This window comes from Suillus bovinus (genome assembly GCF_016758785.1).
Source record: "Suillus bovinus strain UH-Sbo-P2 chromosome Unknown EDB93scaffold_75, whole genome shotgun sequence".
In the NCBI taxonomy this organism is placed as follows: domain Eukaryota; kingdom Fungi; phylum Basidiomycota; class Agaricomycetes; order Boletales; family Suillaceae; genus Suillus; species Suillus bovinus.
This window is the reverse complement of record NW_024542131.1, coordinates 45996-71133: the sequence shown is the minus strand read 5'-3', so window position 1 is coordinate 71133 and position 25138 is coordinate 45996. Positions and strand designations below refer to the sequence as shown.

At 45.1% G+C, this 25138-nt stretch overlaps 10 protein-coding genes across 10 annotated transcripts; 5 read left to right on the top strand and 5 right to left on the bottom strand.

The window, feature by feature from the left end:
- Position 1: 1 nt before the first annotated feature.
- On the bottom strand, positions 2-2163 carry EDB93DRAFT_1172554 (ATP-NAD kinase-like domain-containing protein). The gene is made up of 9 exons (XM_041450389.1): positions 1641-2163; positions 1529-1581; positions 1403-1478; positions 1091-1345; positions 877-1038; positions 583-826; positions 467-533; positions 347-415; positions 2-296 (listed from the first exon to the last, which is right to left on the bottom strand). The coding sequence occupies exons 1-9, from the start codon at positions 1969-1971 to the stop codon at positions 105-107; spliced, it is 1449 nt and encodes a 482-aa protein (XP_041303447.1). The 5' UTR covers positions 1972-2163; the 3' UTR covers positions 2-104.
- Positions 2164-2224: 61 nt separating this feature from the next.
- On the bottom strand, positions 2225-3710 carry EDB93DRAFT_1306083 (uncharacterized protein; the record flags this gene model as incomplete). Its single annotated transcript, XM_041454754.1, has 5 exons — positions 2225-2886; positions 2934-3024; positions 3181-3213; positions 3276-3436; positions 3491-3710. The coding sequence occupies 5 exons, from the start codon at positions 3708-3710 to the stop codon at positions 2654-2656; spliced, it is 738 nt and encodes a 245-aa protein (XP_041303446.1). The 3' UTR covers positions 2225-2653.
- Positions 3711-4762: 1052 nt separating this feature from the next.
- Positions 4763-5781, top strand: EDB93DRAFT_1254523 (uncharacterized protein; the record flags this gene model as incomplete). The annotated part of the gene is made up of 5 exons (XM_041453629.1): positions 4763-4982; positions 5031-5159; positions 5223-5359; positions 5406-5496; positions 5552-5781. The coding sequence occupies 5 exons, from the start codon at positions 4763-4765 to the stop codon at positions 5779-5781; spliced, it is 807 nt and encodes a 268-aa protein (XP_041303445.1).
- A 1572-nt stretch (positions 5782-7353) lies between these two features.
- Positions 7354-7650, top strand: EDB93DRAFT_1254522 (uncharacterized protein; the record flags this gene model as incomplete). Its single annotated transcript, XM_041453628.1, has 3 exons — positions 7354-7441; positions 7492-7518; positions 7574-7650. 3 exons carry the CDS (start codon positions 7354-7356, stop codon positions 7648-7650), a joined length of 192 nt encoding a protein of 63 aa, XP_041303444.1.
- Positions 7651-9224: 1574 nt separating this feature from the next.
- Positions 9225-10302, top strand: EDB93DRAFT_1107318 (uncharacterized protein; the record flags this gene model as incomplete). Its single annotated transcript, XM_041447713.1, has 6 exons — positions 9225-9368; positions 9435-9498; positions 9564-9907; positions 9962-10068; positions 10121-10155; positions 10214-10302. The coding sequence occupies 6 exons, from the start codon at positions 9225-9227 to the stop codon at positions 10300-10302; spliced, it is 783 nt and encodes a 260-aa protein (XP_041303443.1).
- A 2527-nt stretch (positions 10303-12829) lies between these two features.
- On the bottom strand, positions 12830-13871 carry EDB93DRAFT_1092757 (uncharacterized protein; the record flags this gene model as incomplete). Its single annotated transcript, XM_041446457.1, has 2 exons — positions 12830-13222; positions 13338-13871. The coding sequence occupies 2 exons, from the start codon at positions 13869-13871 to the stop codon at positions 12830-12832; spliced, it is 927 nt and encodes a 308-aa protein (XP_041303442.1).
- Positions 13872-16257: 2386 nt separating this feature from the next.
- EDB93DRAFT_1107316 (uncharacterized protein) lies at positions 16258-16575 on the top strand (the record flags this gene model as incomplete). The annotated part of the gene is made up of 1 exon (XM_041447712.1): positions 16258-16575. One exon carries the CDS (start codon positions 16258-16260, stop codon positions 16573-16575), a length of 318 nt encoding a protein of 105 aa, XP_041303441.1.
- A 3751-nt stretch (positions 16576-20326) lies between these two features.
- On the bottom strand, positions 20327-21029 carry EDB93DRAFT_1306075 (uncharacterized protein; the record flags this gene model as incomplete). Its single annotated transcript, XM_041454753.1, has 5 exons — positions 20763-21029; positions 20655-20711; positions 20524-20613; positions 20394-20465; positions 20327-20345 (listed from the first exon to the last, which is right to left on the bottom strand). Exons 1-5 carry the CDS (start codon positions 20852-20854, stop codon positions 20327-20329), a joined length of 330 nt encoding a protein of 109 aa, XP_041303440.1. The 5' UTR covers positions 20855-21029.
- A 92-nt stretch (positions 21030-21121) lies between these two features.
- On the bottom strand, positions 21122-22002 carry EDB93DRAFT_1254517 (uncharacterized protein; the record flags this gene model as incomplete). The annotated part of the gene is made up of 5 exons (XM_041453627.1): positions 21122-21310; positions 21361-21459; positions 21512-21724; positions 21792-21897; positions 21956-22002. 5 exons carry the CDS (start codon positions 22000-22002, stop codon positions 21122-21124), a joined length of 654 nt encoding a protein of 217 aa, XP_041303439.1.
- Positions 22003-23166: 1164 nt separating this feature from the next.
- EDB93DRAFT_1254515 (uncharacterized protein) lies at positions 23167-24666 on the top strand (the record flags this gene model as incomplete). Its single annotated transcript, XM_041453626.1, has 4 exons — positions 23167-23586; positions 23637-24038; positions 24088-24321; positions 24394-24666. The coding sequence occupies 4 exons, from the start codon at positions 23167-23169 to the stop codon at positions 24664-24666; spliced, it is 1329 nt and encodes a 442-aa protein (XP_041303438.1).
- Between the last annotated feature and the right edge of the window lie 472 nt (positions 24667-25138).

The window sequence follows — 25138 nt, the reverse complement described above, 5'->3', positions numbered from 1 at the left end:
CTTGAGAGGTAGTCAGTATATATGGCATGGGTCTCACAACCACGGATAGTCAAGTGCAATGTACAAGAAAGGTATCATTGAAACCATAATTATACACCGGTTTTCTAAGTATTCCCTTGAATATCTCGCACAAGAAACTCCGGCGCGTAATGAGGAAAAGGGGACAAAAAGGTGCCAAGTCTGTTCAGGACGTCTACCTCGAACTCTTCGAAGGGAACTTGCTCGCCATCCACCACGAGCGTGCCCTTGGGGGCGAGTGGCCTTGCGCGGTAAGCGGACACCTTGAAATACTGGTTCTGATATACCTGGTGAGTGATACGTGCGAATGAAGACATGAGGAAATTACTGTGTTTTTCCAATACGTCCGGCCTTCTTCGGCACCGTCCATGGCCCGTAAGAGATCCCGTCGACTGGTCTTCGAACAAGCCTCAGATGGCATCAGAAGATCAAATCATAACGTACTTACTATTTCTTGTATAGCGATGTCGATGAGTCCGTCATCAGCTATAGAGACAGGGAATTGCATCAGAGCCCTAGTCGAGCTCATGAGCTAATCTCTTAATGCAGTATACCGCTACTTACCGACTAACGAACGGCCCTTTGCCGGCGTACATCCACAGGATAGGTCGTTTAAACTGAGTCCACTCCCTATGTACAGAGCTTGCACTATCAGGTTTATTGTCGGCACTGAGGAGCGAACTAGGAAGGCTAGATGGAGTAGGTGATTCGCCCGCTCGTCGCGCATGGAGAACATCCACCATACGGGATTTGTCTTGATCGACTACTTTCATTGATAACTCGATCGGACACGATTTGCGCGCAATGACTAAGCCGAAGGAGTCAGACGGGTGACAGGAGAGTGAAGCAATGACTGACCGGCACTGATATAGCCTATGATGAATCGAGTATCGCCCATCCATCGTAAATGTTCAGTCTCAATATCGATATCTGCCGTTATTCCGATAGTTTGTGACATGAATGATATTCGGCGACGATCTCCTTGGGCGAAGGAAAATAGATCGGTTTTCAATGGTTGTCCTAATTCCAATATTCAGCGTTCCTGGTGTTTAAACCGACCGACAGTACATACCTTTGAGGACATTCAGAGCTGCTGCACAAACGTCTAGCCCGTCTTGCAGACCTAATAGATTGAGAGACATCCCATTACCAGAGCCAGTCGGTATAGGTGCTATTGGTATACAAAATGCCTGGTCGCGGTGTTCATGTTGATCTATTCCGTTGAGGACCTCGTGGATCAAACCGTCACCGGATACAAGGACTAGGGCATCATATCCCAGCTTCATTTCGCGAGCAATTTCAATAGCGTGACCGCCATGGGTGGTGTCTGTATGGCAGTAGATCAGTGAGTGTGAAGCATGCATGTCATGAAATTGTGACGTGCAGGTTACATCCAATGTACATCCAGCTGCAAGGAGTATGGGTTCCACTTTAGTGACGTATGACGCTCTTCCCTTCCCCTGAGAAAGACGGTCATGAAAGCATACAATGGAGTTTGGACAAAGCTAACCTTTCCGCCATGAGGATTAACGAGCACCTTGAGATTCTTGGATGGATTTGCGCCTATTAATAATGAACCAGATAAGTAGTAAACATATGATGCGCCATGGAGCCTGACAAACCCTGATACGCAGCCAGAAGTAGCGCCTCACACCACTTCTTGGCACGCGTGCTATCTTCGTTCTGAACTGTGCCGCTTGTCATTGCAAGGTTTAAACGGCTCTTCTTGCTCTTGCGAACCAAGTATTGTACTTCAAGGGCTCCAGATGCAATTTGAGCGGAAATGACATTGCGAAGAGGCACCTCTGTGCGCTTAACTCTTCTGCTGGTGTATATGCCTGCGCAGCAAGAGGATTTGTGACCGTCGAGCGTGGTAGGTTCGATGAAGAATGACGCATCATTGAAGCGAAGCGAAGTGGAGACTCCGCGGCTGTTGATCAAAACTTGATTCATAGAGGTCGAGGTAGATAATGTCTCACAATAAGTGATGGTTTAATGGTGGGAAGGGGCGTATGTGCATAAAACCAGCCGTGCTGCGGGAACTCAGCTGTCTTATAATGTAATATATGGTCCGACTTGTCTCAACTTCCAGGCTTGGCGGTTTCACGGGTTCAGGTTTAATTTTAAGGTTAATGCGCACGGAACTCGCTGGCTGCAGTAAATGTTGCAAATTCAGTGCTACTTTGTCGGAACACATGCGGAACTCGGACTGTATTCCTTCGTCAGCGCCAGCAACTGGCTCACAATGTGGGGAAGCGCTCTTGTTGAACATTCCCATCTCCCAAAATTGTGTTTGACATTTGTCTTTGCGTCCTCGGTTGTGGCATGGTGTCTTGAGCTTTCCGTTCTAGAGCTTCACTTTAATATTTTATCTGTCCGGGTCTTGCAATCGAACGCTACAAGCAAGGAGAGGGGGGTCCCCATCGATGTGCTTGTGAAAGAGCCGAGCATTATGTGTTTGGGAGACGATAAGTCACTTTCGAATTATCAGTGCCCTAGTTATCATGATTCCGGTAGTAAGGCAAGCACCACATTATGGAATGACATAGGATCTATAGCCGTTACGTTTCGCCTCGAAGAACATTATCATTAAGTAATTTATCATAGTGTGATGTCTCTCATGCTGCAGGACGCATCATATATTGTGCTGATGAGGCAAAGGGAGGTCGATCGTATCCTCCATGCGAGTAACTTCGGATCGATCACCATGTTGGACAGCCCAGTCCAAAACGTTCTCAAATTTCCTACATGCATGACGGGTGTTGAAGTTAGGGTAGGGTTTTATGTGGTTCTTTACCCAGTCCCACGTGATTATGGCGGCCTCGGCATGACACATGATAGACTGCCTGATCAGTTCGATGCAGTCATCTGAGGTGTGCATGAGCAGGATGTGTTGGGTAACGAGGGAAACTTACCGAGATGCATTCGGACTAACGAGGGGTCCCGCTGGAACCAGGGATCTATTAACTTGTAATGGTCGGGCCAAGCGGCTTTGCGAAGAAAGTTCTACAGAATTATCAACCAATTATGGGCCGGGCCTCAACGTGTAGCATAATTACCAAGCAACGCATTTGTTGATTGACTTCCAACGATGCCATGAAACCTCCACCGTTGCCTTGTGGATACTTGACCTTTGCTGGTGTATCTACTTCTCCAGCTTACGTAGGTCGTCAATCGTAATCCGGGTGGGTGGCACTGTAATTTTATGGAAGTGAGTAACAACCGACAATGCAACGGAACAAAATTAAACGCTATACCATCGTCAGAAATCCTGGCCCAAGCGGCATCGATTTCTGGGGAAGGAGGGCCATTATAGTGGGGATTTCGAGAGGCCCACCGTCGATACGATAGATAGAGGTAGCCTCGATGGTCCCAACGAACCTTATAGCAGTAGGCTCGACAGCAACCCTTGCCGGAGCTGCAATTGGTCAACATTCTGATCATCTAAAACTAGCGCCATCTGACTACTCACAGTATACAGCAAGATGAGCAACGGGCATGTTTACCCACAGCGTAAAGGAGAATGCAGATGTGACAATAAGCGAACCAATGCTTAGCCAAGGCAATAGGTGAAGAATGCGAAATTTGAGATGAGGTTTTGAATCGGACCTGTCTACGTCAACTTCACCACAGATTGTCTCCTCATCAACATCGACGACATCAACAGGAGACTGCAAAGAATCATTGGACATGGTGACTCCAGTGGTTAGCAGCTACGTCTAGTACTGCTCAAAGCTGGATACGAAAGCCGGCGAGATATAGTACGTGCACTGACAAATGCTTCGCTGTGAGTCCTTGATGTGGAGGGTGCAAAATGTCTTAAACGCGCTTTAAGAGATGGCGTTGACAACGCAGGAATTTGAAACAGGAATTTGACTCGGACACGCTCATGCATATGTCCGACGTTACTCACCAAAGTAGTTAACCGATGAGATATGACGTTTCGATCAGAGGATTTGCTGGCAACTTTATACAGGTCCTAGAAGTTGGATTGAAGATGGTTGAGTTCAACTTTCTCACAGCTGTAGCTAGTACTGTTATTTATTATTTAACTGGAGGATAGGATTGTGATGTGACATTGTAGGGTGACAAGGTACCTCTCAGCATAATGAATTTGGGCGTAGCTATTTTGACGCGCGTGTGACGAGCCTTGACGCGGCACTGACGCGCTATTCCTACAGTACACTATCTTAACGCTGGGGCCCCCTTCACCCTTATGCACTACTATGAGTGGGCAACCCCACAGCTGATTCTCCACAGAAGTGCTGTTGGCAGGCCAGCCAGTCGTCAGCTCATGCAAAGAAAGAGTGGCAACACTTTACTGTAAGAAGGATAGTCAAACCTTTAATTTCTAAATCTTCAAACTAACTTTTCCATTCATGTCAATATGCCATTCCCTTCCGTGTTGATGACGATGTGTTTTCCACGAATTCGTCCACATAATTTGTCTCTGATGCCATCCCGTTACGTGTCATCTCCTCATCTGCTCGACAACGAAGCTGTTCGTGTCCAACAACCTAGAATCTGGTACCGAGATTGACTTCCTGTCATAATGTGTCGATCTGGAAAGTGTATAATGCCAGCTCATTGGCATAGGATAGCAGGGTCCCTGATCCATCATGATCTGGTGGCACGTCTAGGTCTCCGAGGTCCACAGGCTGTATGTTGCAAATGCTTCAAAGTCTCGTCGTGCCTGTCCGTTCCGTTCCATATCCAAGTGATCTCTCTTCTTCTGTACGTTATCATGACGGGCAAAAAATATTTTCCTCAGTACTCTCTTGTCGATGGAGCCGATGACGAGGTTGCAAAACTTCTCCATAGGAGTAAAGAAACAAGGCCTCATCCAAAATCTCGCTTCCTTCACGTATCTCTGTGGCTCATACATGGTGTGCTGATATTCATAACGCTACTCTTCTTCACGCTATGGGCATGGGCACCTTCGAAGGACGACATACTCCTGTATTGTAGGTGGACAGACGGCATGACAGAAATACCTTTCTGACCCATCACAGCTCCAGCAAACGAAGCTATTGAATCTATAGGCATTGTGAGATTCAACGGAACTTGGGATCGTCCTTCGCCGTATCGCGGCAGTCCGTCTCCAGATGTCGAAGCAGCTTGGGATAGAGTAACTGCCGATGGTTAGCACATTGTACTTTCAAGCTACTCCTATCAAGGTAATTACTGACTGACAACCTTTTCAGGGCGCCTAATGTCTATAACGCCCGAACAACTACTCGCAATAGGTGAAGAACCCGCCCCATTCATGGCTATGTGTCCGGAAGAGTACGGCGGAAATTATCTGGCGACAGTAGAGGTCATTCACCAGCTCCATTGCATAGTCAGTCGTAACAGGAGGCTACTCGATCTTCACTCACCCCTTATAGAACATGGTTCGCCAATCCACTTGGGGTGACCATTACACAGCAAACGATTCTGACTTCATCAAAAATCCTAGCAGATGGCTCATCCATCTTGGTTAGCATACTGTTACATATCTTCCTGCATCCTACCTGCTAATGTTGTACATCAGATCACTGCATCGAAATTCTCAGACAGGTCATCATGTGCCACTCTGATGTAACAATGGTTACTTATGATTGGGTTGAGGGACTCGATGATCCTTACCCAAACTTCAGTGTCCCTCATCAATGTAGGGACGTCGAGAAGATCTTGGATTGGATAGATGTACATCGTGTTCACCTCCCCTCGTCCAAGTTGGTCCGCCTAGAGGGTAATGTTGACCTCCCTTCCCCCCCTTAATTGTATTCTCGACCATAGAGGATCCACAGGGGGGGCATGATATCACATCACGAATGTAACTATAAGAACGTATAACTTTGCTATGAACTGAGTTCCATAGTACTTGAACGCTGTCACACAATAAACTCCCTTCGATATATATTGTAAACTCGAAAGCAGTCGCGACTTCTACTAAAAAAGGTAGTTTGATGATTGTCGGGAGAACGGGCGTAATTAATAAAAATGTCTGCTAACATAGTTTACGCAGTAGCTAGCCTGATGCATACGGTACGGTGTACATTGATCTCTGTCCTACATATTTCCTTGCATAGTATCCGTGGTACCAGAGAGAACTTGGACACATCCCTCAATGCGCTGCTCTTCTATAAGTTTGTGTTTTCTGTCGTGCAGAGGTAGCAAGAACAAAAGGAAAAGAAATGTTTGCTTTATCGAAGCAATTAGCTTTCGGGTGGAATTCACCAAAGGGCGATCCGGCCTAGATACGGTTCCAAAATTGTACAAGACTCAGAGAGAGCCAAGATGAGCTGCAAATCCTATGGCATTAGTAGGAGCGAGAGCAACGCAGCGAAGTGAGCCCAAATTTCTGACATCATGGCCAGACATCACGTTACCCTGGGAATCCGCTCAGTATCCAAATTCAAACCCAGTACAACTACCACTGGCAGTTCCGCGACGGCTTGCCAGTCTACAAAGTAGCGGCCCATAAAGTGAACAGCACCATAGAAGGAGCACACTTTACAGCTGGGACTGATGAATTTGCTTATGACTTGACGACAAGACCGACCATTTGTGGCCCAATTTGAACACTCCTACCCATCCACTCGAAGCTCGCCGATATCCTCCATGGCTAGTACTACTGTTGCATGCGGCAGCCATGTAGCTATAGCTAACGCCCATAATCTAGAGAGGGGTTTGAACGTCAAATCCCGCATTCCAAGCCTAGCTGTATATCCGGCATATTGCCATTCCGCCGTCATGTAATCAAAACACAGTGATAATCTATAAGGTTCGTGTGTTATTTTCATGATCTCTTTTTCTCCCCTTGCTCTTTCAATGTGCAAACGTGGCGAGCCAGAGTGGAGTACCAATACTATTAGCACTCCACCTTATCATTCGGCCCGTCCCAGACAGCTGGCACCCTAACTCATGACGAGAAAGAGTGATCTGACGACGGGATCCGAGATCTGAGGATGACAATGTGGACCTTGCTTAATTAAGCATTGCTGCATGAAGCGTTCGGGTCAAGGTCTAAAACCCCACAGTCAATTGATTGCATCATTTATCATAATACTCGTCAGACAGTGCTGCTACAGCCTCTGCCGTGATGCACCCACAAGTCACGAGCTGGCAACCCATGATGTGGCGTATGTTTCATGAATCGAAGTCCAAGTCATTCATGACAAAAAAACCCATTTTCAGAGCTTTGGATAGTACAATGCACAGTTATCATCATATCGTGCCACGTCGTAAACCAGCTGGTTTAGCGAACCTACGACAAGGTATAAGAAGGATCCCTGATTTTCGAGGTATGCAGTGACAAAGATCTAAACTTTACTCCTCTCAACTTCAAACATGCAGCGTTTCTTCCTGCTTAACGCACTTGCCTCCATGGTGGCTCTGGCAGTCGCATACCCCATGTCAGGAGAGATTATGGGACCTTGTGAGTATTCATGATGTCAGTAGCATTATAGTTATTAACATAACATGCAGCCGTAGCCAAGCGCGAGGATGTGGCCCGTGGCAAGTATTATTAACCGTCAGTTGATACCATGATGCTGACATACCTATTTAGCCGAAGACGAGGCTGCTGGGGTCTATTTCCCTATTAGCTACGACGACGACGACAAGAAACGCGGCAAGTATTATTGACCGTCAGTTAAAACTACAATGCTGACATGCCTATTTAGCCGAAGACGAGGCTGCTGGGGTCTATTTCCCTATTAGCTACGACGACGACGACAAGAAACGCGGCAAGTATTATTGACCGTCAGTTAAAACTACAATGCTGACATGCCTATTTAGCCGAAGACGAGGCTGCTGGGGTCTATTTCCCTATTAGCTACGACGACGACGACAAGAAACGCGGCAAGTATTATTGACCGTCAGTTAAAACTACAATGCTGACATGCCTATTTAGCCGAAGACGAGGCTGCTGGGGTCTATTTCCCTATTAGCTACGACGACGACGACAAGAAACGCGGCAAGTATTATTGACCGTCAGTTAAAACTACAATGCTGACATGCCTATTAAGCCGAAGACGAGGCTGCTGGGGTCTATTTCCCTATTAGCTACGACGACGACGACAAGAAACGCGGCAAGTATTATTGACCGTCAGTTAAAACTACAATGCTGACATACCTATTTAGCCGAACATCAGTAAACGCTTGAGTTCTTGATTTTGTAGCCGTGGGAGTTATATGAGGGCCTAATTATTTTTCTGCCAAAGATGAGTATGTATAGTGCGAGAAATTTGATTTGTTCATGGCTTGTCATGTATACTTGCCAATATAAGTCCAGTAAGAGGAGTTCACGACAAAGTCGTAACATGCCGCCATCACTACTAGCAAGGGATGAGAGTGCCATCGTGTTCATGCTGTTGAGCAATCTCACTTGATGTCGTTTATGCTTGGTATTAGAATGTCATTCAAGGCTTTCCCAACTTAAGGACAGACACTCTAGCACTGGTGAAGAAATATATATTTGCCTGGTAATTGGTGACAAAATTGAGACTCGCAGCCAGCAATAGACAGGACCGCACTCGTGTTGATGCTGTTGAGCTTTTCCAGTCACTATCACTTATTCTTGAATTACAATGCTATTTAAGACATTCCAACGGGCAGTCATCAGGAAAACCCTCCCCCTCCAAATCATGATAATCTCCTCTAAACTAGAATAATTCTCGATAATTATCTCAAATCATCGGCTTTAGAACGACTAGGAAGATTATCTTGTTTAGAAGTACTTTCTTACTGCCTTATTTTTAAAGAATAATTATCACAAATTATGGGGAGGGGCAGCCATGTCAAAAAAAGTGTGACATTATGTAAGCGAATATCGTCCGAATACATGGTCAACAAAATCACAGGAGGGTAAAGGTATATACGACGGTGATATACAAAGCACAATAGGTGCGCGGAAGTACCAAGATTATGTTTTGGAACATTGTAAGCATTATATGAGTATTGAAAGTCCAGAATGACCTTACTACAAGCCTTCTTCGTCATCAGAGTAGTGATGCGGAGGTTCGGTTCTGAACCGCGGTTCGAACCGGACCTTTCGTGGACTGGACCACGGTCCAGTTCAACGTTCAGAGTATAGGCTGAACTGGACCGATGGTCCAGTTCAGCGTTCAGCATTCCTTGAACACGTTGAACGTGTCCGAACCTTTTTGAACTGCTTCCATTTTAGGCTACTCACACATACGAGATGACATCACCCACACATGCAATACACTGAACATGACATGATTACTCGCGACTTTTTCGCTTGGAATCCGATTCACAAGGACCATGCCACACTGGCAAGGTCCGTGAAGGTTTGTTTGCCTACCACTAACCCAAACATCACAAAGGAAGAACCTGATAAGGTATGGAGACTTTGATTAATTTGGTTTAGTGCTAATGTATTTGTTAACAGGTCATTTTTTTTCTAGGGTAGCTACATGAATTGTTCGGCACTCATGAACTCGATGGAAGTTAAAATGGATCAAATTCAAGGTAAGCTCAACTCTGTTCAAGCTTTCCCCCTCACAACATGGCTGACCAGTGTGGTCTGGGTGCAGATGGAACTCTCCTCGACACCAGTCAAATCCGATGGTACAACGATCCCGACGACGATACTCCACTGCCTGTGCTTCCCGCTCAGGCACGTCGCTCGACTCGTATCCCACGCCCTGCACCCAAGCTTGTTGACCCCAACAACGCTGTCTTGCGCAAATGCAAGGCTAGCAGGTCAGTGGCTACGAGTGAGGGCTCTGAGGAGGAAAGTGAAGGAGACCAGGATAATGGGGTAACTACAGATGCAGCTACTGACATGGATCATGAGACAGATATCGACGGCATCATCCCCTCCGAGTCTGAGTCAACATATCAAAAAACGAAAGAAATGGGTAATGCGGACCACCAGGTAAGCTAAAGTCTAAGTGTTGTCTTTCATCTGTTAAGCTAATTATTTCTGCAGGGTGCAAAGCGGCACAAAAGCGATTTGACTGCAGATGCCCGGACCATATTCACTCGTGAGGCCAAGGCCATAAATCCTGATACTGGCAAGGAAGAGACTGGCCATTGGTGTGAGGTTTGCAAAGCGAAAGGAGTAACACACAAATTCTGTTTTTTAAAGGGCAGTGTTACTTCACTGCGTGCTCATATACGCAGGTAAGTAATCTTTTGTCCACCTGTTTTCATAGCTTGATTCATATTATCTTCAATCTAGACACAAGGACCATGTCAGGATTTACAAAGAACGCTGCAGCAAGCGTGGTATCAAGCCACACGACCAAGCCCTCCCTTCGGATGACCTAGTACAGTATGTCTTTTAATATATTTTGCATTGCATGCCACTCAGCCGAGTTCCAACCCCCTAGCTCAAATCAGACAACCTTAGACCATACCATTGCATGAGAGCAGCGTACACCGACATTCACGACTGCCGGGCTTCTAGACTACATCGTTGAACTTATTGTCGCAGAAGATGAAGTCTTCTTACTGGTGGACAAGGGTACATTCCGGCGTCTTCTCACTTATGCTCGTCCAGGCCTGTCTGACAAAGATATTCCCCATCGTGATAAAGTGCGGGAGGAGATTCTTAGGCGGGCTAAAATGGTGGAGTCACATATTTGTGAACGTTTGAAAGACATCAATGGGCACATTTCCTTTATGTTTGACACGTGGATGTCAGAAGCCAGTGACCCATACTTGTCAGTCACTGGATACTACATCTCAGCACCAGCCAATGCCCCACATGAGTGGGAGCTTCAGAGCGAGCAGCTTGCATTTACTGCTATTGAAGGGAATCATTCTGGGCGAAATATTGGCAGCATACTTACTCAAGTTGTGGACCATTATGATTTACGCAACAAGGTAAGCAAATACTACAGCCCGTGCTGCCTCACACTTGCCCAATTTGGACTTAGATTGGGTGGTTCACAGCCGATAATGCAACAAACAACGATACAGCCATTGAATTGCTTGCAGAAGCCATTCCTGAAGCCAAGATCGATGACTATCATGAGCGTAGGGTCTGGTGAGTTGTATTTTCTATGGAAAACATATTTTTACTTAACTTTACTATACAGGTGCATGGAACACGCTATTAATTTGGCAGCGGCCCATTTCGCAAAGGCCATTACCTCAACGACAAGCTCACAAGTTGACGAAGACTTGGAAGATGACATTTCTAACACGTCAGATGCACTCAGTAAGGCCCTGGCACTCATTTCACAGGTATGTAAGCTTGTAGTAATATCTAAGCACCGAAGTTGATGTTTATTTATTAGGTTCGAAAATCGCCTCAAGCCCGGGCCTTTTTTGTAGATCCTGCGCAGAGACCAATGTACCAGTCCTTGAGCTGGTTCAGTGGGTCCGCACCCACTGGGCATCACTCTTCACATGTCTCGATCATCTGCTTCTATTACAGAAGGTGAGTATAATCTAGTTTGTGGTTATGATTCTGCGGGTTGCTGATGACGAGCAGGGAGTCAACCGGTTTGTCCGCCTTGCAGATGACAGTGATGAAGTGCCCAAGCTGCACAAGCAGCAGTATGCAGACTTCAAGCTGACTAACAGCGACTGGCTGCAGTTGTCACTTATACACGAAGCTCTTCAAGTGTGTAGGAGCTACCCATTATCTTACTTACTTCTATCTCATGACAACTCGTAGGAACCTGCAGACGCAACTCAAAGTTTTTCAAGCTCAAAGCACCCGACATTTGGCGAGTGATTCCCGTCTTGGAGTTCCTCCAGCAAAGCTGGAAAAATATGGTTGCCAACGAGAAGTTCTTGAGCATATCTGATGCACTAGAAGCAGGCCTTGAGAATTTAGATAAGTGGATGCAGAAAACCGATGACACGGACACATATTTCATTTGCTTGGGTACGTGACTCCTACGTCTCGCTGATTTTTCTTTTTTCTAATTTTGCTTGCCATCAGTCCTTGACCCGAATTACAAACTTGAGTATGCACGATCCCAATGGAATGATGATGCCTTCAATGAAGGTGTCAGAAAACTCGAAGCCAGTGTAAGTTCATGCCACATAGGCCTGCATGCATCATGATTGCCGCTAACACTAATCTAGTTTGACAAATATTACATTCCTGTTGTGGATGCATGTCAGCCAACACCTACAACATCATCCTCTAAGTCCAGGCCTACACAATACAGCCACTCGTGGATGCGCTCAACAATTCTCGCTCGTCGATCATCCGAACACTGCATTGCGAATCCTCGTCAAGAACTCGCCACATATTTGATGGCTCCATTGGAAGATGTGGGAGATGTTGTCCGTTGGTGGGGGGTAAGTTATATCTATTGCATCGACTGGTAGTTATTTACTGACACACCTACCAGCATCATTCTGTGGTGTACCCAACACTCTCCCGCATGGCAAGAGATTTTCTTGCGATTCAAGGTTCCGCCACTCCATCAGAATGGGCCTTTTCAAGCGGCAGCATCACAGATCAGAGTCGACGCAACCGGCTCACGCCTGATATCTTCGAGGCGCTCCAACTGTTGAAGAGTGCTTATCACAACAGGCATATCCAGGCTGCAGCTGAGGCCGCCGCTTGTATTGAGCCCCTCGCTCATGTAACTGAAAATGACCTTTCTGTTGTCCTTACTGATCTTTAGTCTTGCCTTACATTAATTTCACTTGGCCTTGCTTCACAGTAGTGTACCAGTACTCCTTACTACTAGCTATAGTACAATCGAGTATATTTACAATGCGTTCGATGTTCAAATGCTGAACCAGACGTGAACCGGACGCCATGAACACGTTCATGGCGTCTGGTTCAGCATTCAGAAAAATGATTGAACCGGACGTGAGGTCCGGTTCAGCGTTCGCAAAATTTGTTGCTGAACCGGACCAAACCGGACTTCCGCAACACTACATCAGAGTCCCCCATTGCACACTGTGCATCCTCCTGTTGCCCATCCATCACATTCTTGTCCTGGATCTTGGGTCTGACCCCACCACAGACATACCGGCCCACAGCAGCTGTCAAAATAGCCTTCTTTTGCGGTCCGTTCTTCCCTTTCAGATGCTTGGCTGCAGGCACTTCCACGTCAAACTGACGATGCCACCGAATCTGCAAGTCGATGTCGACAACACGCATCTTCGCAATTTCATCTGGCGTTACACAAGGTACAACAGCCGCAAGTTTGGCTGATGATGCTTCACAATGTTTCTTCCTCTTCACATCAATCTCGTGGTTCTGGTGTACCACCTAGTTATCATATTTCACCTGTGCAAGTCAGCGTTTCTTCTTGAACACTTGACACAGGTACATCGTGTTTTGCCACCAGCTTGCAAACCATGTCACAGACCTCGTCCATAATCACGTTCTTTTCCTTCAGTGAGAAGGTATCCCTCTGCTTTGATTGTACAGCAGTGCGTGCGAGGGCTTTGTCCACGGCATGTGCTTTTTGCAGAGGGGCTCGAGATGCCCGCATAGCAAGAGCACAATTGTGCCTGGTGAGCACCTCGTTGCGTGCTTGCAAGTGTCTCATCTCATGCTGTGTAGTGGCGAGAGCATTTTGAGTTGTCTGCATTTGCAAGGATGCTTCAGTCATGGATGCTCGTGCTTCATCCAAATGTGACTGGAGTTTGTTGGTGTGAGATTTTGTATGTTCGTGACATCGTTTCTTGTTCCTATAGTGGCTCTGGTAGGTATTCTTGTGCTTCTTCTCTCGTTCGAGCTGTGTATTTGATATTGCAGATGCAGAGGAAGAAGTTGTCGCCAGAGGAGCAATATTCTCCTTGTTTTGTGCATGTTGGTAAGTTGTGTGGGACTTCATCAGTGCAGTGACTTGCATCTGAGCTGCGGAGCGCTTCTTGGATGGTTTCCAACAATTGTACTTAAAGCATTTTGACATTACTGGCCTACAGGGTGTCTTGGAGTTTGCAATGTGATGTGTTGTGTCGCATCAACATCGCTTACTAATCACATTCTCCGTGCACTCAAAGACTTTCTACCAGCATCATACCACATCACACGGTAAAGGAGGTTATCATCGGGATGACAATTAAGCGACTTGCTGGTTGTATTCTAGGTAGAGTTTAATGAAAATTCCTGTGTCCAAATGCTTCTATCGAGAGTGTGAGCTATCAGAAGCGCGTCCTTTTAAAATCAGTTACCAAGAATACAATCAACCAGTCAATCCACACCTATGTCTTGTCATGACCCTTGTCTCAAAATCCTGTTTTCAAGCTGCAACGTGTGATATATTTCTTGACCGTTTGTTATGGCACACACCCACAACAGGTAATCACAGTCGGAGCTTGAATTTGACTGAGCATTGCCCCTCCCCACAAATTAGTTGATATTAGACTCCAATATTGAGAATCTCAGAGAGTATATTGTAAATTTCAGAGACTATATTTTGAATTTTGCATAGTGTCATGCACATCAGACAGTGTTTGTAACAAGAAAAATGGACTAATATTTAATCAGAAAATATAAGTACATAACACTAGTAACTACTGTTATGCTACAAATGACCACAAATACCGAATTCCTGGCTTGGATAAATGGAGCCCATAAAAATTGTACCCCTTACAGCAATAATGAGTGCAGACATTTAAGAACGAGCATGGAGAAGTACATACAAGTGTGAACATGTGTAGATGAGCATGAACAAGCGCAAATATACAGATCTAGAAAGAAAAAAACTAGAATGACTAAACATATAAATATTAAGTTAGTAATTATAAAAAAACAATTGTGAAAAAGGATAAACTCACCAAGACACTGCGAACAGTGGGCAACGACTTCGATCAGCATGGCTCGACCTTGAAGGATCGACACGCTGTGGATGGCAGACAACGACTTGATCAGCATGGCTCAGGCTCAAAGGAGGACAGACACACTCACACTGCAAACAATGGGCAACACCTTGGAATCCAGCATGGCTTGAGTCTGAATGAGGATTGGCACTCACATCCTGCAAACAGTGGACAATGCATGGGCTCGAGCTCAAACAAGGTAGAACACACTCACTTCCTGTGAACGGTGGGCAACACATTGGGCATGGCTCGAGCTCGAATGAGGTTTGACACACTCACATTCTGCGAATGGTAGGCAACACCTTTGATCAGCATGGCTCAAGCTCGAAGGAGGATCAACACACTCACAAGACTCAAACATGATGTGGTGGTGGTGGAAGAATGCGAGTGAAAAAAAATTGGAACCGAGTGATAAACAAGCGTGAGAGTAAATAAGCACAAATATTAAATGAGGCTCTTTGTTTATTTGTTTACACATGTTGTCCTTGTTCATCAGATATCACCAAGTCTGTCTCTTCTTCTCTGTGCCCATCTTCTTTGCCTGTCGCTCTCTTGTTTTTTTGCACCCACCCACCTCCCTTTCTACTACTTCTAGCGTGTTTTGGTCTGTATCAGTGTTTCCTTTTGGACCCTCCGGTCTACACCACTTTTTGGACTCAACTTTTGCCACCAACAGTCCAGGTCTCGCAATCATTCTGTGGTGGTAAAAAATTGACAAGTATTGTGCGTAGTGTCCATCTGATACTGACTTTTGGTGCTGTCGTCCCACGAGAATGGACGAGTGATACGGTTCTGGATGATTGTAACACTTTTTGGTTGAACTTGTATTTAGATAGATACACTTTTTGTATATTCAAGTAGTTCTCGATATTTTGTGATATTCACATTGTACATTATCATCTTCTAGTGATTTTATTCCTAATTCTTGTAATTAGATAGAATTATCTGAATCAGAACTTTTTGTGAAAATTATAACATTTTTCCCTGGGAGGGTTTTCCTGATGGTCGCTTTGGCAGTGGTGACAATGTATAGCTTTGCTTGGCAATTGCTGACAAATTTGCGACTTACAGCCATTGTAACTAGCAATGGACATGAACGCACTCGTGCCAATGCCATTTAGCTTTCTCAATCACTATCACTTATTTTTTAATTACAAGGACATTCCAACATGTAGTAGCTTTAGCACTGGTGAACAAATATACATTTGTTCTGCATGTTCATAATAAATTTGTGACATGATGCTGTCACAATGATTTGTTAACGCTTGCCATAATGCATGTGATCGTGTATATGCTGACTAATTTACTCAATACAGAGAAATGCCTTGATGAGGACTGGCAGCAGGCAGAAAATTTAGTAAAAGCACAGAGTAGCATATAGTACCCTAGTCGCTGTTGCATTCTGAAAACTCTATATAATATTGCCACATCTCTGGATGCTCCAAGTCCCATTCTAAGTTGGCAAGGTGGGCCACTATGGAAGACAACAAGTCGAGAGGCAACTTGACATCTAATGATGGCTGGATTTGCATGGATGGCGGGACAGCAACAACGGCTAGAACAGCTGTGGGGACAGTTGTGGCGATAGCGAGAGTAGTGGTGAAGGTGGTGGTGGTGGTGGTAGCAGTGGTGATGGTGGTGGTGGTGGTAGTGGTGGCGGAGGAGGAGGAGGAGGAGGAGGAGGAGGAGGAGGAAGAGGAGCGAATGGTTGTGTTGACTGTGGGGCATCCACTGGACGTGGCATGTATAAAATTGTCCTACAACCCTGACCAATCCCATTTTCATCCACACTGATCACTCACCTGGGTTCATTGCGATGGTTAGGGATCTGCAGGGGTAAACCCATAGGTGTCCAAAGGACAACCTGTACCCGTACCCCTCAAGTACCTGTACCTGCACACCCATGGGTAGCCAGGGGTATGGGTGTCTGTGCGGATCTGCTCAGGGTCAAGGGTATCGTGGGTAGAGGTATACCCGCAATGCAATTCATATGGGCAGCTTATGGACAATAGAGTAATGGCAATACCTAGTCTAATTTAATGCAGTCCCACCCATCATCAAGTTCATTATCCTCGCCGTTGACATCAGGAAGGCTTGCAACAGACTGGTTGTCCTTGTCCCTGACTAAACCCAACTGGCTCCACAGGCTGACACACAGCAATGCACATGTAATCTGTGCAGTAAGCTTGTTTCGAACATGAGAAAGTAATAAGTGTCCACAGCTGAAGATGTGTTCCACATCAATGGATGTTGCTGTAGTATACAATATTAAAAATATTCTAGTGCCATTCTTGACAGTCATGGATACGTCTTGCGGTGCCCATGCCACCATGCAATAGCATCCATAACATTCTCAACATCAGCATTGAGATACACATCAAGTTCACTGAATGAGGATCGAGCACCAGGGTTGAGTTCTGCGAGAGCAGGTAGGTGGTCAAATATGTTGCCAGAGTCATCACCCTGAGTGTTTAAAGCTAGTGTCAGTGGTAAAAACATTTATGATGATGTACTTTACGCACCTCATCAATACTATCTTGACTTCCTGGGGGACTTGTGTTGACCATGACTGAGCGGGAGGCATATGAGCGCTGAAATTCATCTTGGGCAAGTTTTTTAGCAGTTTCAATCCACTCCGGCTCCCAGCCTACAGATCTAAAGTAAGAGAGTTTGTGATGAGGGTGAAGAACTAAGTAAAAATGAGTATGGCATAGTAAAAGTAAGGAGAAAAGACCCACCCATAGCAATATGATAAACCTCAGATCTATTGGTCATTGAGTAGTACCGATTAAGTGTGCATTTTGCAAGTCCAAGTGCAGTGCGTATGGCAGGTTCTAGCATCTGCTTTTTGACGATACCGTTAGCAAAGACTTGGTTGATGTGATCGATTGCAGGGATGACCATAGCTAAGTTTGGTGTCAAACATGAGAAGTATAAAGTTGCATCCTTGAGAATCTGTGTTTTGTTAGTGTTGTCACATCACATATGTCACTTCTTACCTTCAACACATCTCGCAACTGTCCAACCAGAGCCCACCCATCCTTGGTCAGCTCATAGTCACCAAGCCCCAATTTCCACATGTCTGTGATCTTGTCAATTGCTGCTTGGTATTCCAATGCAAAATTGAGCATATTGAAGGTTGAATTCCACCTGGTGGATATGTCACGTGGCATGATTCACACATGGAGATCCAAGTCCTTGATGATCTGTTTCCACGCAGGCAGAACAATAGTTGTTGAATGGATGATTTTGAATGCAAGTTTCCGTAGCTGTGATCTGTTTTAGTTTGTGCAGGTGAGTTTCACTTATTAACACTGTTACCTTCACTAAGACAAGCTTCACTGGACGGATACTGTCCATTAGTTCCTCGCACTCAGCCTCTTCCAACAGCTGTAATTCATCAACACAACCCTCATCATTATCTTTGCTTTCCTGGTCCTTGTTTGGATCTTCGTCTGCTGTTTGAGTGTCCTCAATCTCTATATCCCTGTTAAGTTTATCTAGTTCTGTATCTGTGCTACTGCCTGATTTTGTGTCAAACTCGTGAATTAAAGATTTTGCCATGAGGTTCACGATGTGCAAAAAGCATTGAGTTCGGTTTGTCTTGCCAGCAAAATGCGCCACTCGATCTGCAAGCTCTGCGACAAGTGTATCATTGGATGCTGCATTATCTGCTGTGACACTCAATATCTGCCCCAGTCAGGTAAGGGTTTTATGGAGTGACTAAACTTAAGTACCTTATCTGATATGCCGAAGTCTTTTAGAATATCTGCAGATGTGTCTGGAAGATTTGCGCCACTGTGAGACTGCAATATGTCAGCATGTGTGCTGTCTTGTTTGAACTTTGGGTGAGTGTATTTATTTACCTTCACTACCTCAACTATGTCTAGTATCATTGAGAATGGCTGACCCTCATGCTCTAGATGCATGGAGATGGCTACATAAGCCCTGTGATTGGGCAATGTCCAGGCATCTGTTCTGAAATTTAGTTTGCCATCATAATTCTAGTAATTGCTTTAGTTTGCTGATCTTCTGCACTACATTTGGCTTACTTGTAGCATCTGTGCTATTTGTTCGCAAGTCTTGACAAAGACTTGCTTTACATCACGAGCAACTGTTGAGGGTGAAGGTATGTAATATTCCAGGTGCCCTGTCTTCATCAAATTCTGAAACCCTCAATTATTCACAGTTTTGAATGGTCTTAGACTCTCCGACACCCAACACACAATCCCCGCCCTAGGTCCTATCAGTAGTGACATTATTAAGTGGACAGAAAACAAACCTTGTCTCTGTGTAAGTATGCTGTCTGTGCAAGTAGGTGATTTTGCCTTTACCTTTTCGCTCGAATGAGCTTTTGATAGTTCCTGTCTTAAGCAGATCCTTGACAACTCCATCTCGTGCAGCAGCAGTGTCCCTGTGCTCCATTGCCATTTGCAAGGCTGCCTCGCCCCAATAACTTTTTACATGCTTTCACATGTTTCTGGTAGACTTCGCATCTTTCTTATCGAGGTATCACTGAACCTTGTGTTTGCAGCCCCGTGCTGCACATTTGAACATGTGACAACAACGGTTGTCCTGATATTCAATTTCTGAAGTAGGTTCGAAGAAAGCATATATAGGTGATGTGATGTCCAATCCTTCATCAGACTGTCTACAATCTTGCAAACTAAGCTTTTAATGTTGTCTGAGCAGGTAACTACCTAGTTCTGCATCAGAAGATTCTTTAACTTTGATATTGTTCTTTTCAGATCCATCACTGTTGGACTTGACAACAATGGCATCTGAATAAGTAGCTTCTTCTTCTTCTTCAGTTCAAACTGTAGCTCGATATATGGATGGTGTAGTAGTATTGTTGGATTGTTCAATATCAACAGGTGTCATTGCTTTTGTATGTTTTGATGTCTCCATGGGGGTAGAAGGTTTATCAATAGCCTTCCGCTTGGCTCGGCTGCCTTCTGCAGCCATTGCAAGGACCTTTTCAGTGGGCCATGTGGTCTGTTTAGGTAATATGATGAGATAGCACAGAGGAATGGTTGTGAAAAGTTTTATCAGTTTGCACTGGTGATATAAGTTACAGACAAACAAGGTCCATTATTTAGTCCAGGGGTACCACCTGTAGTCCATGGGTCCATGGGTTATGAAATCCCTACCCATACCCTTACCCCTGGGTACCCCTACCCATACCCCTGCTGATCCCTAGCGATGGTCAACGTGATGTTGTCTCATCGAATGATTTGATCCATCGAAATTGACATTGACGAAACTATATTGTTTCAGTGCTATGAATTCATGTGAATGCAATTTTGATTGACGAAAAAAAAACACATACTCTTCGGCATATCGTTGCACAAATCTGCTACCTTGTGATGGATTGGCAAGAGCTTTCTGAGGTTTAATATTTAAATTTAAATGTGAGTGGTGGCAATCACGTTAGGCTGCACATAATCTTATGTCATGATACTAGATGGTCTGAGTCTGAAGGTCAACATCATCATTCTGGTATATTTTCAAGCCAGTAATACCATTCTTCATTCTGCTTTGAAGTTCACCTGGCCTCTTGTAAGCTGCAATGATTGTTGAAAGAAATTTGAGTGAAATATAGTGCGACTAACCTTGATTGCAAGATGTTGATATTTATCCACCAATAGGGCTTCAAGACAGGCTCAACGGTGTTGCATGATTTACTGCAAGAACACCTTGACTTCAGTCACTGGTCGACTTAAAATCAATACGGGCACGTACCTGTCAATGGGGATCTGCATGGCATTATCCTTGGTCTCAACAAACAGGTCTGTGAGTTTCTTTATGACCTTGCGCTGAGAGTAGAAGCCTCTAGATGATGCATTTCATTCAGGTGTTGTACACAGATGCACCTTGAATACTCTCCAGCATTTTCATTTAACGTTCCCACTGGGTCCTTGGTACCATGACTATAAACATGTCATTTCAATCTTAATATCTTCATCAATTATAAATATTACCTTGCACTGCGTGTTATCAAAGATTTCAGCCATATGAAACGAGGGCAGAACCTGACCCTAGGGTTAGGTTTCAGCCACATCAGCAACTTCATTGGACACCGGCGTCGACATGGCGGTTTTGTCGCATTCTCTCCATGTAGGAGTCAAGGTTTTGCCCTCTCGTCAACACCAGCTGAAACAATGGCCTATCCTCGATAGGGTGCGACCTCTCGAGCTGTTAATAATATTAATGTCATATTATATATATACCTATATATATATAATGATTATTATACAGCGCCTCGCGATCATGCACCTGTGGCCGCAATCGATATTCAGCTAGCCAGGTAAATATTAATACTAGATAAATCAATGCTATTTTATACTCGTGCCCACTGGTCAGCTGCAGTGCTAGATATCGATACAGGCACAGCTATATAGATTGTAACAGACTCGTATACTTGTGAAATCCCATCAGCAGTGGTGCGCAGACACCAACCCATACCCATATCCCCAGCTCTAAATCGCAGTATCTGATTCGTTGGCGACATTCTTGTCAAGTCTTTTGCCTATACAGAGTGGGTGAGTTTTGGGTGACGAAGCGGTAGGAACGACTCACAGAAACTCTTCGTGTCTGACTAATGGACGATGAAATCGGCGCGACCTTTGAGACTATATGGGAAACAGTGTCACCGTGGTCTCTCTGATCGAGAATCATCTGCCACATTCAGATTAGCTTGCAAAATGTAGGGATAGGTCGACAAGTGTACCTTTGACGCCCAAGTGAAGACACATAATGCCACCTTTGCATACGGATGGAGCTCTGCACGAAGGTCAGCCAGGCACAAAATAAAGATTGAAGCACGTACATTTGCAAGCTCCTTAGTGATGAATTTGAACACCTTCAAGAGTCCAAGGATGGTGGGGAACATGTCGATTGTATTGGACCGGATTGTGCGTTGTTGATTGCTTGAGGCTTCAGACTGATAACAGAGATTAGAGCACTATCCGGGGGAGATAAGAATGTTTTGAACTGCAAGTTAGACTTACTGTTGCAATAGCCGAATTGGAAGACCGGTCGGTATTTGGTTCAGGAGTGGGAGTTGCTGAATGAGGTTCTGAATGATGCAGATTCAGTTTCAATCCCCCAGTGCTTCTTCCAGGTGGGATTGTCAGTCATTGAATATGTTGAAAGGACAGTTGAGGACACTCACTTTGTAGCTGCGCTGTACGTTGCCAGAATGCAGATGTGACTCGTCATCGCGTGGAAGTCAGGAGCGAAGGTAGTTTCAAACTCCGTGTGTATGTGATTCTCAATTAAGCTTGTAGTACTACTGACTATACCGCACTTCAGTCTGGACTCTAAAGCGCATACATTCAACTCACAGGGTGCATCAAAGCGTTGCGAACATCCTTGTTGAGTTTGGTAAGTGATTGTATCAGGACCTGCTCATATACTAAACACACCAATTGATTCCCTTCGTGTAGACTTTTCTGTGCTAAACAGGACATTGATTGCAATCAGCGTTCACTACTGTACAAGTGAGTTGCTTTAATTTGCATGTTGTATCAAGGACTGAATGTACCAATAATCAGTGCGTCTTGGTGACATTTTGAATGCTGCCCCTCATGTGGAGCCGCAATATGTCTTTCCACCTGATATGACAACCGGTACTACTTCAGATGAAGCTGGCGCATCAAGCTTCACTTCACCTGTTACCCCTCACTCTGATTTGGAGCACGAACAGTTCCCTCATCTTTCCAACCAGTCACTCAATTATCAACATCAGTATGAGCCAGATTATTCTATAGACCCTTCTCTGCACTCCGATTCTCAGGATCCGGATGATGTCTCTTCAAAGAAGCGAAAGCTCGAGGCACTGAACACATACCCAGAGGCATCCACATTGCCTCTCTCTTCTCATGTCCATATCAAAGACTGTGGCCACTCTCAGTTTCGTTCACGATCACCTGTAATGTCAAAAAAGTCGAGACGATCAGACGAGTCATGCACAAATCAACCATCAGTGAAGTAAGCTTAAGGTTTGTATCATCTGTACTACTACTTATCGTGCAATTGCAGCAAGAAATCTCAAGTCCTTCAAAGGTTAAGGCAGATGCAATGCTCCAGGTATGCCTCAGTATATTTTTGATCACATTTCACTAATTAAATCTTATAGAACCCCAGCAATGCAAAATCCTACAGCAAGCACATGTCCCAGTTCCGTGATGCCGCCCCCATCGGGGCATCAGACTTTCTCATCTAAGTCGACTTCATATTTGAAACCAACTGCACCCTTGGCATCCTCGCTCTGCTCCAGCAGCTACAGTGGCAGGCCGCATTGCTGCACCAAAACCAGTCCCTTCAGTGTGTCCTTTCCTCACAGAGAAAGGCCTGCCCTCAAAGGCTTCAAAGTCGAAGCCAATGAATGGCGCTACCAACCCGATGCAGCCTGTTGGGTTTGCAACACCCCACAACACAAATTCTACAACATCTTTGCAGCACATGACACGCACCCCCCCTGCTCATGAGGATAACACTGACGATGACTTGCTCAAGTCACGTACCCTGCTTGGACCAGCAAAGGGACCAAGCCAGAAGGAACAAGTGTCTGCTCATTCGAAGACTCAGCTCCAAGCAAGTCGCCAACACAATTATATTGAGAGCTCACAGACAGAGATATTAAGACTTCGCAAAGAGCAAGCCAGGCTCTCGGATCACCATGCTGCAACGACAACACGGCTCGAGGGAGAGATCGAAAGCCTCATCAAGCGCATTGAGGCCCTTGAGGTACACGAACCAGCAGCACTTGTTGCCACTGGTGTTCGGAACAACGCAATGAATGTAAGTTATTTTATCCTCATCAGCTGCTATCTCTCTTACTGTGCTTTTAGAGTGCCATCCGTCAAGTGCTGTTCAAGATGATGGGCATTGAGTTTAACGAAGCTCTTCCTGACGCTCTGGATGGAAAGGACAACTACTGGACAGAAATTGATTTCCTTGATGTCGATGGCGCAACAACAGCAACATCTGTTCTTCGACCAAAATGGGCCGACTCATGGACCCATAATTCTAAGTGGCACAAGTCATTCTTTGAGCGGTTCCGCCGAGATGCGAGCAACTACGAACCAACTCTCTCACAGGATGCAGTCAAAGGCATGCCTGATAAGACATTGCGGAGTGTTGCTGGTAAAGTATTCCAGACATTAAAGGAGGGTTATAAGGAGGGAAACAGGCCAATTGGACTTCAGTCTTTGAATGTTGCCATTGCTTGTCGTGAGAAGCGCCAAATTGATGTGAGCACGAGTATATTGACATACATACACTAACAGACTGTTGATACAGAAATCTAAACTCACTATTGAGGCTCGCAAAAATATCCCAGACCTCAAGGACCAGGTGTACGACTTTGCTTTCGCATCAAAATGGCAGTCAACGGATTATAGTGCCTCCGATGCTTCACACCAGAGTTCAAGTGACGAGGTTGATGTTGTCGTTAACAAGAGACGCAAAGCTTACAAGAAGCCAAAGAAGGAGGACATCTTCACAACCCATCCTCCAGCATGGCGTTCAAAAGATGTAGGCTGTATTGTGATTGTATCTTTGATTATTTTCTCACCTCCGCCAATGTAGTATTGTGCTCTTTCTCAGGTTATCAAGGATGAAGTTGAGAAGATTGTCGCAGAGAGGGAGACTGACAAGAAGAACTGGATGAAGAAACGAGTACCACAGATTCAAGGACGACCTCGGCCAGCAGACTCCTTGCCACAACACAACACCCTCAAGACTCCACGATGGGCAGTCTCAACACGATGGCTCAAGAGTCTGATGCAAGAAGACCGTGAGCAGCAGGAGGCGCTTATGACCAATGATCATGATGCAGACATGTCGTACTCGGAAAGCTCATCATCCGAGTCAGGTTAGGTTACTCACACTCACATCAATCGCATGTTTGGACTCGGAATTGCTCGTTATCATTATACTACCATAGATTCTTTGTAACAGCATCCAGTAATTGTAATACAAGCTCGAGTCTGCTACTTCCGCAACACTGAAAATCTTCAACTCTCATGAGGCTCGTTGTCACTGCCATCAGGTTCTTGAGTGGTCTATCTGAAGTTCAGCTGATTTGACAGAGGTTATTCAACTCGTGCACTCACAGTGTCCAAGGAGAATGTGACCCAGAAATGACCAGCATGAGGAACATGGATTCGTGCAAATGCAAACTGACCTGTAAAGTCCTCGAGACGACAAGCTTCAAGGTTGCTGAGTTCATTGTATTTCCAAGTCGCAATTCCAAGATCAGTTGCCCACAAAGACCATGGATGTTCGACGTCTAAAATAGGCTCTTGAAACCGTCGGATAAGGGCCAAATTGACAATTACAGGAGGATTTT